Genomic DNA, 18,170 nt, shown 5'->3' with positions numbered 1-18,170 from the left:
GGCCATGTCTGGCGGCGTCGCGGTGGCGTGGTGATGCTCAACGACTAGTCAGCGGGGCCAGGGCGAGAGCGAGGTGGTGGCGCGGCGCGTGGCCAGTGACGTCTGCGAGCGTGTCCATGCGCGACGTCATCGGCATGGCGTCGCCGTGCTGGGCGCGCGCGTTCTGGCGGCTGTCGAGCTTCTCCTCGACCATGGCCGGTGCTAGGTGGTCCAGTAGAGTGAGGTGGCGACGTTGGACAAGCTGGGCAGGGCAGAGAGTGAAGGAGGAGAAGAGGGAGGTCGACGAGCTCGGGGACATGGCCGGCATGGCCATGCCCTAGCTTGCTCTCTCTCTCCCTTAGCATCACTATGCCTCAATTAAGGTGTAAGGGGACCAGGGAGCACAATGTGATAGGTTAGGGTAGTTTAGGTGAGGTAGATTCACTATTTGCAGCTATTGCAAATAGTGCCCGAATTTGGAAAATGCAAAAATAACCAAATTTGAAATAATTCAAATGGTGAAAGTTTTTGAAATGTGAGTGTTGATATAAGTTGTAAATGACCAGAGAGGTTTTGAGGTGGTGGTGGAAAAATTAGAATTTAAAAGTTGGCCAAAATGGCTAAGTGGGGAATGTTGCATATGTGAGAAGGTTGAAACTTTGGATGAGCCTTGCTCATGATCAAAGATGAATTTGGCATGGTGCTCTTCACCAAAGTTGTTCACCTTGATGTTGACTTTGAAATGGTGCAAAGAGTTAGCAAGAGTTGGTTTGGGAAAAATGAATGGCAAGGGCTCAAAGTGGTGATCAGACTAGAATTGTCAAAATTGACCATTATCATATGTGAGTGGGATTTGTGTTTGAAATCCATTTGAATTGTGAATCTTTGATTCCAAAAGTTGTAGTAAGTGTTTAATAACATTACTCAACTAATGGTGAAGACCAAATAGGTCTAGGGTCAAAATTTATAAAAATGCCATAGGGCATATGTGAGGGTTTTTAGGGTTTTGCATTTTTATGGAATTTCTTCCTCTTTGATTTATTTGGGTTGGTGATCTTCATATGATCACTCTAGGGTTTTAGAGCATATCAAATACAAGTAAAAGCAATCATCATGGCATATCACTCAAATGCACAAGTCCTATGCATGGTACTATATGCAAATAGAAAAGTTTTTGTTGGTTTGAAATTTTGCTTTCTGGATTTCTCTAACTTTCTTTTTATTGAAACTTGGGGTGTTACACATGTGCCCAGCATCAGCGGCAGCAACTCAAGCTTCCACATGTCGCCGACGGTGCCGCTCCACCCGACGCCGGCGTCGGGGCTCCACCAGACTCCGCCGCTCCACCCGACGCCGCAGCTCCAACCGCCGCCGCAGCTCCAACTGGTCGCATCGACGCCCCCAACCGCCGCCCTTGTATCGACAGTAGCCGAGATCGACGCCATCAAGGAGGTAAACTCATTAGTTACTCCTTCGCGTCATCTTCTTTAACTATATATGCCTTTCGTGACTGCCATCTCACGATGCCCAACATGGCGCCCCTGACTCAGGATGAACCATGCATATTTCTGCAAGCGGTGGAGCCCGGCGGCAAGTTGGTGGAAGTTGCTAGCGGCCATGTCATGGCTTCCCGCACTATGCACGGCGCTAGATTGGCGGAAGACGTGGCGAAGGTCAAGTTGGTAATGGTAGTGCCGGAGTACCGCTACGCCATGCCCCCCTTTCAACCTCCGGGCACAGACGATGGCGACGTTTTGCCCCTTGGGGATTGCACCTCATGGGTTATGAAATGGCCGAAGAACCAGATTCGTCTGGGGGGGGTCTTCCGAGTGCTAAGAAAAGCACCGGCGCCACCTCCCCTATCATCCGGCCCAAGATCGCCAGCGCCAACGACACCCTTAAGGAACCGGCGATCGCCGCCCCCACTACCCTGAAGGAACCGGCGGTCGCCGCCGCCATCCGGAAGGAACCGACGATCGCCACCACCACCACACGCCACAAACAGTTGTTGGGAGCGCTACCGCAACGACCGTCAACTAGACGCACGGTACGCCAAGCGGCGGCATCGCAACCGCCACCACCTAAGGTCCAGGACATGGCGCCACTTGATGGCAACGATGCAGATGATGATGATGACATCGATGCCTACATCAACACTGGCGCCTGCAGCCAAGATATGTACATGCCTCCTATGGATGAACAAGCCTTCCGCACACACGGCGATCAACTTGGTCGTCCCCCTACAGTGACGAAACAGCGCCTGGTGTTCACGGGTCTTTCTCAAGACACTCCTCCGGAGGCTGGCAATCCAGCTCAAGTCAAGCCTGCTACCGTTTTCAGCCCTAACACGCTGCGTAAGACGATCATCGGGGAGCCACCCAAATCAACCCCAGCGACCTCAGAAGCACCACCAGCACCCGAAGCACCACCATCAGCACCACCAGCACCCCCAGTAGGTCAGGTGAAGAAGGAAAGGAAGAGAGGAGCCAAGAAGGGCGCATCTTCGAGCCAGCCTGCTCCTAAGAGGATCCGGGCCGACGACATGGTACCACCTACACCGGATGGCTTGCCCCGGTGTCATGAAGCTGGTAAACTGATACTGCCTCCGGACATGGAACACCTCGCAAGTGGACCAATGCTCCCTTTGCAGAACACTATTATTTATCTAGAGAGCGTCCTTCTTAAAGAAAAGGATCCAAATTACCCGGTGTTCTCGGTCAAGGTGCCGTCCGACCAGAACTTCGTCAATGAAGACCCCGCGGATATCTTCTTCATAGAGTTCGAGGACGTCTTCAACCTATTTCACTCGAAACGGCTCGACTATAACTTGGTCCGCCTATACGCGATCAATCTTCAGATGAAGATCAACAGAGAGAGACCCCGCCACATCGCGGTAGCGGATCCCTACTACATGCGCGATAGCCAGCTCCAGGACGGCTCAAGGACACGGACCAAGGCGGTGTGATACCTTCAGAACTTCATGCTCATGTACAAAGAGAGCAACACCATTCTTCTGCCTGTCTTTCCCGAGTAAGTACACATCCGCTCACGGCCGTCGTAACTTATGCTTTCTTATATATTTCTTCCACTGCCGATCATTTCCAACATTCCATTTCAATTGCATGTGTTGAGCAGGGACAAATACTGCACACTCATCATCCTAGATCCGAAGTGGTCACTAGCCCAGTATTTCGACTCGTCGAGTACGAAGACGAAGAAAGACTACAAGAGAATAAGGGGTGTTCTCGATGAGGCTATCCTTGGCTACTCCAAAAATGGAGGCACCTTCGACAAGAATGGGCAACATATCAGGCCGGACACTAAAAAGCCCGGGTTCAAGCACGTGATCGACTTCCCTTGTGTCAAGCAGCCAGCTGGCAGCATTAAGGAGGCCTTCTATGTCCTCCATCACCTTAAAGGGTTTGTCGAGGATGCAGAGATGATGTCTTTGCCACCTAGTAAGCGAGACCCCATTAAAATGTCGAGGCAAATCGATGATGATGATCTTAGAGAAGACTTCCATCGCATCCAAGTAAAGCTCTCGGAAATTATCTTACAAGATGTATCCAACGCATTCGGGCTCTTACACCAACTCGGAGGGTTGTCTAAGAGGGATATCGAAGAACGCCTACATGGGCATGGTGATGGAAGGACGTGGACGACGAAGGACTTGTACAAGCCGTTCCCGGAGCCGCTCAAGAAGACGTCTCGTTGACCGAGGCCGGTGTGCCTAGCATTACTTTGAATCGATGGACAATTTGTACCGTGTTGTAAACTAAACTTGCTTAATTTGCTCGAAACGGTGGTCGTCGTTGTTGGACTTCAATTACTATTGTAGTCGTTATCGTTGAACCATATTACTTATGTGATACCGATGCTATATGTCTTTTAGGTTTATTATTATTTCCTTGCTTTAATTCTTGTGAATATGTATGCATGTGAACCCTCTAACTCTTTCCATTGCGTTATATACTAATATGCCTTGTGTCCATAGAGATGACGTACTACGTCGTGTTCGAGGGGCGGGTTCCAGGAGTGTACGAGGAGTGGGAGGAGTGCAAGAAACAGGTGCACAAGTTCAGCGGCAACTGCTACAAAGGGTACCCGACTAGACACGAGGCGGTTGCCAAGTGGAGGGCGCACCAAGCGAACAAGAGCAAGATGAAGACCTTCCCTGTGCTCTCGCTCTTGCTCACCATCGTCGCGGCGGTACTCTATTTCATCCTAGTGTAGGCGGCGGCCGGTGTCACTTCGTTTGTATCTAGAGATGATGAGAACTTTCTTAATTTGCATGGATTATGAGTTGTATGGAGCTATATGTATAACTCGATCGGGCTCTAAGTAATGTGATGATGATGTGATGATTATATATGTCCATATTATATCTGTCTATATTATATCAGTATATAACCTGTATACGGTGTATAAAACCAGTATAAAACCTGTATAATACACCAGGGAGCACAAAATCGAGTATACCTGTAGATTGTTCTGTGGCGCACCAAAACATAGTTCTGTGGCGCACCTATTTCTGTGGCGCAGCTACGTCGCATGCGCCACAGAACTACTTATTTCTGTGGCGCACCGGACCCATTGCGCCACAGAAACCTTAATTTTGTGGCGCACAGCAAGATGCGCCACAGAAACCTTATTTTTGTGGCGACGTTTCTGTGGCGCACCACCCGTGCGCCACAGAAGCCCATTTTCGTGCGCCACTGATGAGGCTTTTCCTACTAGTGTGTCCCGGTATGGATGTCCTTAGTTGAGATTTATCAAAAAATAAAAATCAAATGCGATCTATCTCCTTGGACCTTTGTACAAGCGGCATAGAGGTACCCCTTTGTAACACTTGGTTGAAACATATGTTATGCAATGATAATCCATGTAAATCCAAGCTAATTAGGACAAGGTGCGAGCACTATTGGTATTCTATGCATGAGGCTTGCAACTTATAGGATGTCTTATGCATAACACATATGAATTATTACTACCGTTGACAAAATTGTTTCTATGTTTTCAAAATAAAAGCTCTAGCACAAAAATAGTAATCCATGCTTCCCTCTGCGAAGGGCTTTTCTTTTACTTTATGTTGAGTCAGTCTACCTACTTCTTTCTATCTTAGAAGCAAACACTTGTGTCAACTGTGTGGATTGATTCCTACATACTTGCTTATTTGCATTCATCATATTACTTTGTGTTGACAATTATCCATGAGATATACATGTTGAAGTTGAAAGCAACTACTAAATCTTATATCTTCCTTTGTGTTGCTTCAAAACTTTCTACTAAGAATTTATTGCTTTATGAGTTAACTCCTATGCAAGTCTTATTGATGCTTGTTTTGAAAGTACTATTCATGAAAAGTCTTTGCTATATGATTCAGTTGTTTAATTATTGTCTTTACTATTGCTTCGAATCACTTCATTCATCTCATATGCTTTACAATAGTATTGATCAAGATTATGATAGCATGTCACTTCAGAAAATATCCTTGTTATCGTTTACCTACTCGAGGGCGAGTAGAAACTAAACTTGGGGATGCTTGATACATCTCAAACGTATCTATAGTTTCTTATGTTCCATGCTAGTTTTATGACAATACTCACATGTTTTATATACACTTTACATCATTTATACGCATTTTCGGGCACTAACCTATTAACGAGATGCCGAAGCGCCAGTTCCTGTTTTGTGTTGTTTTTGGTTTCAGAAATCCTACACAGGAAATATTCTCGGAATTGGACGAAACGAACACCCAGTGTCTTATTTTTCCACGGAGCTTCCAGAAGACCGAAGAGGATACGAAGTGGGGGCCACGAGGCGCCCAGACCACAGGGCCGCGCGGCCAAGGGGGCCGCGCCGCCCTATGGTGTGGGGCCCCTGTGCCGCCTCCGACTCTGCCCTTCCGCCTACTTAAACTCTCCGTCGCGAAAACCCTATTACCGAGAGCCACGATACGGAAAAAGTTCCAGAGACGCCGCCGCCCCCAATCCCATCTCGGGGGATTCAGGAGATCGCCTCCGGCACCCTGCCGGAGAGGGGAATCATCTCCTGGAGGACTTTACATCACCATGATCGCCTCCGGACTGATGTGTGAGTAGTTCATCCTTGGACTATGGGTCCATAGCAGTAGCTAGATGGTTGTCTTCTCCTCATGTGCTATCATGTTTAGATCTTGTGAGCTGCCTATCATGATCAAGATCGTCTATTTGTAATGCTACATGTTGTGTTTGTTGGGATCCAATGAATATGGAATACTATGTCAAGTTAATTATTGATCTATCATATATGTGTTGTTTATGATCTTGCATGCTCTCCGTTGCTAGTAGAGGCTTTGGCCAAGTTGATACTTGTGACTCCAAGAGGGAGTATTTATGCTCGATAGTGGGTTCATGCCTCCATTGAATCTGGGACAGTGACAGAAAGTTCTAAGGTTATGGATGTGCTGTTGCCACTAGGGATAAAACATCAATGCTTTGTCTAAGGATATTTGTGTTGATTACATTACGCACCATACTTAATGCAATTGTCTGTTGTTTGCAACTTAATACTGGAAGGGGTGCGGATGCTAACCCGAAGGTGGACTTTTTAGGCATAGATGCATGCTAGATAGCGGTCTACGTAATTTGTCGTAATGCCCTAAGTAAATCTCATATTAGTCATCATGATATGTATGTGCATTGTTATGCCCTCTCTATTTGTCCATTGCCCAACTGTAATTTGTTCACCCAACATGCTATTTCTTATTGGAGAGACACCACTAGTGAACTGTGGACCCCGGTCCATTCTTTTACATCTGAATACAATCTACTGCAATCATTGTTCTCTGCTGTTCTTCGCAAACAAACATCATTTTCCACACCATACATTTAATCATTTGTTTACAACAAGCCGGTGAGATTGACAACCTCACTGTTACGTTGGGGCAAAGTATTTTGATTGTGTTGTGCAGGTTCCACGTTGGCGCCGGAATCCCTGGTGTTGCGCCGCACTACACTCCTCCGCCAACAACCTTCACGTGGCCTTCATCTCCTACTGGTTCGATAAACCTTGGTTTCTTACTGAGAGAAACTTGCTGCTGTACGCATCACATCTTCCACTTGGGGTTCCCAACGGGCGTGTGCTTTACGCGTCAACAAGGGCATATTTAGATTATGGTGAGAATATGCCCAAGAAAACCACCAAATGAACCAAAAGACAAAAAGAGGAAACTAGTCCGGTTCGGCCAGGATAGCCGGCCCGAAGCCGGTGATGGCACGGTCCCTCTGAAGGATGTCTTCCCTCATGATATCCACCACCTCTAGGTAGGTAAGCCGGCGCCTAGTAAAGATGCGCTTGTTCCGTTCCTTCCACGCATTCAATAACACGTAAAGGAAACGACCGTTGATACGTTTCTGGTCCTTTTTAGGATTTCTGTCGATCAAGGCGTCCCACCACTCGGAAATGGTGTGGTGGTCAAGGCGATTGTCGGTGCTGTCATCTTTGTCCCATGATCTCATCAGGTTCCAAATGGCCACAATATATGAACATTCTTTGCATAGATGGTCGGCCGTCTCAGACTCTCGGAGACATAAAGGACATAGGGGATCATGGGGCCACCCCCTAATGCGAGCATATCCACAGTGAGCAGCTTTCCGTGTAGGGCTAGCCAGCTAAACAGCTTGGGCAGCTCAGATCTTCTAGGCGTCGAATCTAGCATGGCCACCGAAGAACTGAGCATTGTAAGCAGAGTTAGCATTGTAAGTCGCGTGGGAAGTAAGGGTCCATAAGATGGAGTCTTTACAACAAAGTTTAACAAATTCGTTCAAATCAACAAGAGATGAAACCATGATGCTTTATTTACTAGCCGCACGTATGGGTAGAGAAACAGTTCAATCGAGACGTGGCAGGCATCCATGCATCAAATCCTAGGCTAGGCGGCTATGGTGCGGCCGCCGTCGACGGAGATGACCTGCCCGGTGATGTACGATGCGGCCGGCATGCACAGGAACGAGACGAGCGACGCCACCTCCTCGGGGTCGCCCATGCGTCCCAAGGGTACGCGTGCGTTCTCCGCCTCCACCATCATCCCCATCACCTCCGGGTCAAGCGTGATGCCGCTGCTCCTCAAGATGTCCGTCCGGATGCCCCCTGGCGCGATGCAGTTGACGCGGATGCCGTCACGCGCCCACTCCACGGCGAGGCTCCGGCTGAGCTGGTTCATGGCGCCCTTGGTCGCCGAGTACACCGAAAGCTGAGGGTAGACAATAAACCCAGCGAGTGAGGAGACGTTGACCACCACTCCGCCGCCGGCGAGGAGGAGGAGCGGGTGTGCGAGCTGGGAGAGGTGGAAGCACGACTCGAGGTTGGTGGCCATGATGCGGGCGTAGTCCTCCGCCGTGCTCTCTGTCGCTGGCCTGAAGAAGGTCTGCCCGGCGTTATTGACGAGGATGTCCAGCTTATCCCCCAGCTCGGCGCGGGCCGTGGCCATGAGCGCCTCCCTGTCGGCGCGCACGGACACGTCGCAGGTGGAAGCCGTGACGCGCGCGCGCAGCCGCCCCGCGTCGGTGTCGGCGTCCCACCCGCGCAGCCGCTCCCGTACGTCGGCGTCGCTCCGAGCGCAGGTGTGCACACGGACGCCGAAGCCGGCGAGCTCCTCCACGATCGCCCGCCCGATGCCTTTCGTCCCTCCGGTGACGAGAGCCGTCTTGCCGGCCAAGCTCCACCGCTCCTCCCTGCTCATGTTGCGTGCTGCGGAAATCTACCTCTGATTGATCGATGGGTGTGTCGTATACTCGTATCGATCTCACTAGTGATTATCTTGTTGGTTGGCTTTTGCTGGCTAGCTACTTATATACACATTGCGGATGCCGCTAGCTTGTCTTTGCTTGTGCAGATGATTCCTCGGCAAATTTTTGGTATTTTGCACGATGAGCACGAAGCATCCGGCGGTGTCCGGCCGCGCAGGCCGTGGCCGGCGGCCGGCCAGTCCGCTCCAGTAACGATTCATTTTTGATTTGTTCCAAGAGATGGTGATCCCACACAAAACCCGTTCCAACCATATGTCAATGGCAGCTAAAGAGACGTTGATAAAATCAGTAGCTCAAGCACTCACAAATTATATAATGAACATATTTTAATTGCCTGCTGGTTTTCATGAGGACTATACAAAAACCATCAGAAAGTTTTGGTGGGGAGAAGAAGATCAGAGAAAAGTACACTGGACTTCCTGGGACAATCTCACTCTACCAAAAGTTCAGGGTAGGGGGGGATTCAGAGACGTAACTTTTCAACCAGACGATGTTGGCAAGACGATGTTGGCAAGACAAGCCTGGAGAATCCTCCAGAATCGAGACAGCCTATGTGCCAGGCTTTTGAAAGCAAGATATTTTTTAAATGGAAGATTTCTAGATACAGTGTTCTTAGCTTAAGCTTCACCAACCTGAAGCAGTATTGAACACGGTTTGGAACTTCTAAAAGATGGGATTATCTGGAGAGTGGGAAATGGCTAAAAAAATTGATATCCAAAGATATAACTGGATTCCTAGAAGAACACCTATGACTATTACTTTATGTTTGCGTCTCTGCGGACAGCGCGGTCACTTTATGTTGGACTGCTGGAGATGGTTTTTTGTCCAAGTATATGCAAATGGACCAAAAACGTCTGTTTGTGTCGCCCCGTTGGAGATACCCTTATAAACTTATTTTTAACATTCACAGATGAACGGATCGTAGAGAACAAGAGGGGGGGTGAATAGATGCTACACAAATTTAAGTCTTTTTCAGATTTTAGGCGATGCGGAAGGTCAAGATGATAGCTTTAGTGGTGGAGATGTTCCTAGTATGATCCTAAGCTAGTGCAACAAGTAAAGGAACCAAGCATAATAACAAAGTTAGGGAGCAGGACAACCGGGGGGCGCGGAGATGAGGTGAAGTTTGTTTCCCGCAGTTTCTTCGACAAAAGGGAGTACGTCTGCGTTGAGGAGGTGCTAGCCTCACACAAGAGGCTAGGCGGCCACACCACGAAGGAATGTCTCACCTTCTTCCTTGAGAGAGCTCCACAAAGGGTCTCCCCCTTCTCCACTAAGGCACCGATCGAGGCGGTGGTTCCTTCACAAGGTTGCGGCGAGACCCACAACACCGGAGGCTCCCAACACCCTATTGGGCTAGCACAACTCCAAACTAGCCTCCACAGGAGCACTTCCTCCAAGATCCCATCATAGGAACCCTAACTCCAAGATCCACAAAGGACTAGCACAAATTGGTGAAATATCTCTTGGTAGAACTATAGATCGGGACCTCCTCCATCACTCCTCAAAGTTTGGGCAAGATTGGTTGGATGGGTGGGGAGATCCTCAAGGTTTAAGCTTATCAACAATGGAGGAGAGAGAGAAGAGATAAAAACGAGCTGGGGAAGAAGGGGCCTTTATATAGGGCCCCCCAAAATCTAACCGTTATGTGTTGTCTCCGCGCGACCGGTACTACCGCTTTGGCAAGTGGTAGTACCGCTCTGGACTCGAAATACCTCACAGATGCAGCCACGTGGACTTACATCGGTAGTACCGCTTGCGGTACCGCTTTGGTACCGCAATGGTCTCTGTAAGTTTCTGGCCTGAGTTACGGTACCTAAGCGGTACCAAAGCGGTACTACCGCTTGCAAGTGGTACTACCGCCCATGGTACCGTAGAGGTACCGTAACCCTCTCTGTAAGATTTTCAGTGCAATTATTCTAGAGCGGTACTGCAGTGCGGTACCAGTAGGGGTAGCGGTACTACCGCTCCTGGTACCGATACTACCGATCATGCAGTGACTGCTTTTCTCTTCTTTTCCTCTCCAGCCATGTTACCTCGTGATACACACACAAAACCAGAAAAACTATAAGCTACGCTTCAGTCCCCCGATCATGACGTGTTCAGCGAGATCACCATGCACTTGCAAATCTATCAAAAGACAATCTTTGTACACTGTCAGATACTCAGATTCATTCAAGTGTTGTTATCAAACACACAAAACACGGAGTATATACTTTGCTCTTTCAACATATCTTCACAATTTAACAATGGAAATAGTGGTACGGGAACTCAAGAAATATCTGGAAATTTAATCTGGAGATACAAGGTACTAAACAAAGTTCGCATTTTTGCTTGGAGATGTGCTTCTGATGACCTGGCTACTAAATAGAATAAATGGCGTAGGACCCTCGAAGTGGACAACACCTACAACATTTGTGATTCTGATGAGGAAAGCAGCTACCACGCCACGGTAGCATGCACAAAAACGAGAGCGCGAGCTAAGATATAAAATGATAGAAATTTGGAGCTTGCCGGGTGAAGAACAGTTCAAATTTACTGCACCTGAGTGGCTACTGATATAACTCACGAACTCAAACAAAGATTTACACAGTCTAATTCTTCTTCTCCTTCTCTGGCGAAATAATATTGTTTATGATGATTGTTAGAGTACACTAATCTTAAAGCACAGAGTGAATGGTAGATATAACATAATTGAGTAACATCAGCAGTGACATCAACGATCTGTTGACCAATCATTCGACAAAATCATGAAACAAATGTACAACACAATTTAAACATAACTGAAACACGAATATTTTGTGAAACAAACCCCAGTAATATCAGCAGTGACATCATCAGTTTCACTTTCGGTCAAAATGTTTCACAATATTTTTTATGTATCACTTTAGTTTCACAAAAATTTCACTGATGTTTCAGTTATTAGTTTTATAATTTACAAATTTTAAAAGCCGCACTAATCTCAAAGCAGAGAGTGGATGGTAGATATAACACCGGTAGGTACAGTTGCCTTAAAATTTGCTGCGTTCCATCTTCAATCACTACAGGAATGGGCCGATATGCCGAGGCCGGGAACCCTCGGCATAGCCTGTTTTGGCCGTCGGCATAGGCTATGCCGAGGGCCGCCCTCGGCATATCTCCTCAGCGACTACCTCCCTCGACAGAGTCACTATTAGCGTCGGCGTAGCCCGGCCCTCAGCGTAGGACGCTACGCCGACGGCAAAACCGTCGGCATACAAATTTTAAAAAAATCAATTTTCCATTTTCAAAAAAAAATTCAAAAAAATCATTTTTGGCTATGCCGACAGCAAAACCCTCGGCATATAGTTTTAAATTTTGATAAGGCTAAGGAGGCCGATCTTTCGATGAGACGAGGATAAATCGATTTTTTGGTGGAGTTCGTACTTGACGATCCGACTACACGTGCAAATCTCGTGCGCCAATGCTATCGCTAGGACAATGTCCGGGAGTTACTAATCTTGCGGATGCACGATCATCCTGACCAGCGAGGGTCATAATTCCTATCTGAAATCGAGAATAAGTAAGAACTAATGATGCAATCCGAATATTGCGGATATAGATGAAAACTTTATTGAAAATGTGGGATTCCGAATAGTTGGTCTTGTTCTGGCGTTGGCCTCAAAAGAAGTACACGAGAGTTGCAGCAATGGCTAACTTTTAGTCTAATCAAAATCAAAGTCTAAACATGACGGCTATGTGAGTACTTAAAGGAGGAAAAGGTGGGGTTTTGGCCAGCCATACGTATGGTGCCCAAACAAAACCATACAAGACCTTTCCCCCTTCAATACAGACTCTAAAAAGTGGCTGACTTAATTCCTGCGAAAATGACATGGGTCTGACCCAAGACTAAAGGTGACGCATCACCATATTATGCTATGGACGAAATTATGAAGTGAAAAACTTTATATTTCGTCCATGTCTTCATCTCTTCTTATTTTGGCTTCAGAGTTCTGAAGTCTCCACTTGCGGCGTCCTCTTCAATCTTCAAATCCTTGCTGTCATCTCCTCCATGTGTGATCATGCTCCAATGCTTGTCCTCCTCATCCATGCTAGGTCCATAATTTCTAAGAGTAACAAACATATCTGATTTAGGAAGCATCATATTCTCATGTATGTGAGGAATAGTTCCAAGAAACGAAAATACCTGATAGTTAAGTTGTTTGGCATGAGCTTGAGTGATCGGTCCTTGTATTTTTGTGGATGTAGGTACATCGGTTGTATCAATAGATGGATGTCCTCATCATGCCCCCCTTCTTGAATTGAAGCCGTCCTCCACGAAAGCTCCTCTTCTTCACCAAAGTAAGGCTTCAAATCTGCAATGTTAAATGTAGAACTAACCCGATCCAATTCTGTAGGAAGCTCAAGTTTATATGCATTATCATTTATTTTCTCTAACACCTTAAAAAGACCAGCAGCGCATGGCATTAGTTTAAACTTGCGCAATTCAGTAAAACGATCTTTGCGCAAATGCAACCAAACAAGATCACCAACATCAAACACAACATGCTTTCTTCCTCTATCCCTAGAAATTTTATACTTAGCATTCATGCATTCTATGTTGTATTTAGTAGTCTCATGCAATTGTAATATCAATTCAGCAAGTTGTGTAGCATCCAAATTATTTTGCACCGAAGATGGTAAAGGCAATAAATCAATAGGTGCACGTGGAACAAAACTATACACAATCTCAAATGGCCATATCTTAGTGGTAGAATGCAGTGAACGGTTGTAAGCAAATTCAACATGAGGTAAACATTTTTCTCACAATTTTAAGTTCTTCTTCAAAACAGCCTGCATCATAGTAGACAATGTTCTATTTACTACTTCAATTTGTCCATCAGTTTAGGGATGGCATGTAGTACTAAACAACAATTTAGTCCCCAACTTAGCACATAAACATCTCCAAAAGTGGCTAAGAAACTTAGTATCACGATCAAAAACAATAATATTTGGCACACCTTGTAAACGAACAATTTCATGAAAGAACAAATCAACAACATGTGTAACATCATTAGTCCTGTGACATGGAATAAAGTGTGCCATCTTAGAAAATCGATCCACAACAACAAAGATACTATCCCTCCCCTTCTGTGTACAAGGCAAACCCAAAACGAAATCCATGGAGATATCCTCCCAAGGTACACTAGGAACAGGAAGAGGCATATATAAACCATGTGGATTAAGTCGAGACTTAGCTTTTTGACATGTAGTGCAGTGTTCCACAAATCTCTCAACATCTTGACGCATACGTGGCCAAAAGAAGTGTGCAACAAGTACATCCTCCGTCTTCTTCACACCAAAGTGACCCATCAATCCTTCTTCATGCGCCTCCTGCAACAACAAAAGACGAACATAACTATCTGGAATGCATAGCTTGTTAGCACGGAACACAAATCCAGCATTGAGGACGAATTTGTTCCATGTTCCATCGTCTCTACAATTCAACAACACATCTTTAAAATCAGCATCACGCAAGTATAATGTTCCTTTATAGTTTCTAATCCAAAAATCTTGAAGTCAAGTTGAGATAGCATAGTATAACGGCGCGACAAAGCATCAGCAATAACATTATCTTTACCCTTTTTGTGTTTGATACCATAAGGAAAAGAATCAATAAACTCAACCCACTTTGCATGGCGGTGATTCAACTTAGCTTGACTACGAATATGCTTCAAAGATTCATGATCAGAATGAATAACAAAATTTTTAGGACATAAGTAATGTTGCCAAGTTTCTAATGTCCGAACCAGCGCATATAATTCTTTATCATAAGTAGAATAATTCAGACTAGGTCCACTCAATTTCTCACTAAAATATGCAACAGGTTTGCCCTCTTGTAATAACACACCTCCCAAACCAATTCCACTAGCATCACATTCAATCTCAAAAGTATTATTGAAATCAGAAAGTTGGAGTAATGGAGCATGTGTAAACTTATCTTTCAGAATCATGAAGGCTTGTTGTTGTGCATCACCCCACACAAAGGGCACATCCTTCTTGGTAAGCTCATTCAGCGGCGCGGCAATGGATTCAAAATCTTTTACAAAGCGCCTATAAAAACCAGCGAGGCCAAGAAAAATCCTCACTTGCGTGACCGTCTTGGGCTGCGGCCAACTCTCAATTGTCTCAGTCTTGACTGGCTCAACTTCAATTCCCTGCGCAGTAACAACATAGCCAAGAAACGCAACTCGATTGGTGCAAAAGGTGCACTTCTCGAGATTACCATACAAGCGTGCATCTCGTAAAGCATTGAAAATAGCACGTAGATGATCCAAATGATCCTCCAAAGATTTTCTATAAATCACAATATCATCAAAGTATACCACCACAAAACGTTCAATAAAAGAACGTAAAACTTCGTTCATCAGTCTCATGAAAGTACAAGGTGCATTAGTTAAACCAAAAGACATTACTAACCACTCATATAAACCGAACTTAGTTTTAAATGATGTTTTCCATTCATCTCCTAATTGCATATGAATCTGGTGGTAACCACTACGCAAATCAACTTTAGATAACATAACAGAACCACCCAATTCATCAAGCATATCATCTAAACGAGGTATCAGATAACGGTATCGAATGGTAATATTATCAATAGCTCTACAATCATTATACATGCGTGAAGAACCATCTTTCTTAGGTACCAAGATAATAGGAACAACACATGGGCTAAGAGACTCACGAATGTAACCTTTATCTTGGAGAACCTAAATTTGTCACTGAATCTCTTTGGTCTCTTCAGGATTGGTACGATATGGTGCACGGTTGGGCAGCGAAGCTCCTGGAATCAAGTCAATTTGGTGTTCTATCCCACGAATAGGTGGTAATCCAGGTGGAGCATCTTGAGGAAACACATCAATGAATTCTTTGAGCTTCCGAGAGCTCTCAAACCATTGAATGTAATATGGATGTGTGTGCTGTCTCGTAGGTAGATAAAGCTTCTCCACCATGTCAACGCTGGCAAGATTATTGCAGCTCCCTCCATCAATGATGATCTGTATAGCTCGCTCTTTTACAATGTCTCTTGTTTGAAATAGATTGTGGCGTTGATCATGCTCAGATTTTCTCAATTGCACGCTCAACACACGTTGTGCAACTAAGCTTTTGTACTGATCAACAGTGTCAGCTTTCATTACCTCCATCTCTCTCTCAGAATCAGAATTGGTGTCATTGATGACCCACAAGTATAGGGGGTGTATCGTAGTATTTTCGATAAGTAAGAATGTCGATCCCAATGAGGAGCAGAAGGTGTTGACAAGCAGTTTTAATGAAGGATTCACTGTAAATGCTCACAGACAAGTATTCAGGGGGTTTTGATGTAGCAGTTGAATAAAGTACGAGTAAGTAAAGTGCGAGAGTAACAATTGCAGCGAGTGGCCCAATCCTTTTTAGCACAAAGGACAAGCCGGTTTGTTTACTTATAATGACCAAACGTTCTTGAGGACACATGGGATTTTAGTCTAGTGCTTTCGCTACATATAGCCGATTAATCTTCATTGTTTCGATAAGTGTTGTGTGGGTGAACCTATGCTAATGCACCGCCCTTCCTAGGACTAATACATACTTATGATTATACCCCTTGCAAGCATCCGCAACTACAAGAAAGTAATTAAGATAAATCTAACCACAGCCTTAAACTCTGAGATCCTGCTATCCCTCCTGCATCGATATACCAACGAGGGTTCAAGTTTCTGTCACTCCGGCAACCCCGCAAATGGCAAACGAATACAAGATGTATTCCCCTAGGCCCATAAAGGTGAAGTATCATGTAGTCGATGTTCACATGACACCACTAGAAGAATAACACCACAACTTAAATATCATAACATTGAATATTACTCAACCATAATTCACTACTAACATTTAGACTTCACCCATGTCCTCAAGAACTAAACGAACTACTCACGAGACATCATATGGAACATGATCATAGGTGATATGATGATGTATAACAATCTGAACATAAACCTTGGTTCAATGGTTTCACTCAATAGTATCAATAACAAGTAGAAATCAATACCGGGAGAGTTTCCCCTATCAAACAATCAAGATCCAACCCAAATTGTTACAGCGGTGACGATGTGCAGCGGTGGAGACGGCGGTGATGATGATGGAGATGATGATGATGGTGATGGAGATGATGTCCAGCTCGATGACGGTGACGATGGCGTCGATTTCCCCCTCCGGGAGGGAATTTCCCCGGCAGATTTCAGCCTGCCGGAGAGCTCTTTTCTCTCTGGTGTTCTCCGCCCCACAGAGGCGGCTGTGACTCCTCGCGACTATCCCTTGGGGCTTAGGTTTTCGGGACGAAGATGTACGCGAAGGAGAGGAGGCCAGAGGGGGCTGTGGGCCCCCTCCCCACAAGGCGGCGCGGCCAGGCCTTGGCCCACGCCGGCCTGTGAGGTGGGCCCACGGCGGCCCTCCTCGGCTCCTCCTTCTGGCTCTCGTCATCTTCTGGAAAAATAGGATTTTTCATATAAATTCCGTCAATTGTTGATCTTCCGAAATATTGCATTCTGACGGTGCTTTTTCCAGCAGAATCCTGACTCCGGTGCGCGATCCTCCAATAATCATGAAACATGCAAAATAGATGAAATAACATAAGTATCATCTCCAAATATGAAATATATCAATGAATAACAGCAAATTATGATATAAAATAGTGATGCAAAATGGACGTATCAACTCCCCCCAAGCTTAGACTTCGCTTGTCCCCAAGCGAAACTGAACTCGGTAAACAGGACCACATGTTTATGGAGTGAAGAGTCGATAAATAAAATACGGACAAGAAGCATCATATTCATTCACACAAGAAATTCTAGTAAACAACTTCCTCATATAATTCAACTTGAAACAAGTATAAGGTAATCACGAATAAAGGTGCATAAGAAATCATAATTGGTGATGGCAAACTTCGTTCTTGGTCAGAGAACAATTAACAGGTTATACTTATCTATCGAGCAGCGCTCTCATGTTAAAGTTTATATGGCACAACTTGCATACTCAATCATAATAATCTCCTCATAATCATTGATAACTTTCAAAGCTATATTCATTCGGATAAAACTTGTACTAAACAAGGAAGAGTAAAGGACATGATGAAGTAAATCACAATATAGATGGTTTGATCACAACAACTCAAATGCTTGCTTGAGATGGAGGGAAATAGGTTTACTGACTCAACATAAAGTAAAAGACATGCCCTTCGCAGAGGGAAGCAGGGATTAAATCATGTGCTAGAGCTTTTTCAGTTTTGAAATCATATAAAGAGAATAAAAGTAACATTTTGAGAGGTGTTTGTTGTTGTCAACGACTGGTAGCGGGTTCTCTAACCCCCTTGCCAGACAAACTCTCGAAGAGCGGCTCCCATAAAGTTTT

General features: G+C 45.4%; 1 protein-coding gene across 1 annotated transcript; it reads right to left on the bottom strand.

Moving 5' to 3' along the window:
* Positions 1 to 7,834: 7,834 nt before the first annotated feature.
* LOC127338837 (noroxomaritidine/norcraugsodine reductase-like) lies at positions 7,835 to 8,920 on the bottom strand. Its single transcript, XM_051364804.2, has one exon. It carries the CDS (start codon positions 8,699 to 8,701, stop codon positions 7,892 to 7,894), a length of 810 nt encoding a protein of 269 aa, XP_051220764.1. The 5' UTR covers positions 8,702 to 8,920; the 3' UTR covers positions 7,835 to 7,891.
* Between the last annotated feature and the right edge of the window lie 9,250 nt (positions 8,921 to 18,170).

The sequence above is a fragment of the Lolium perenne genome, chromosome 3 (assembly GCF_019359855.2).
Source record: "Lolium perenne isolate Kyuss_39 chromosome 3, Kyuss_2.0, whole genome shotgun sequence".
NCBI lineage: Eukaryota > Viridiplantae > Streptophyta > Magnoliopsida > Poales > Poaceae > Lolium > Lolium perenne.
Note: the sequence above shows the minus strand (reverse complement) of the source record. Positions and strands in the feature narration are given on the sequence as shown.

What these genes read in the sequence shown, in the direction of transcription:
- LOC127338837 (XM_051364804.2), bottom strand. Translation starts at nt 8,701, where the DNA reads ATGAGCAGGGAGGAGCGGTGGAGCTTGGCCGGCAAGACGGCTCTCGTC.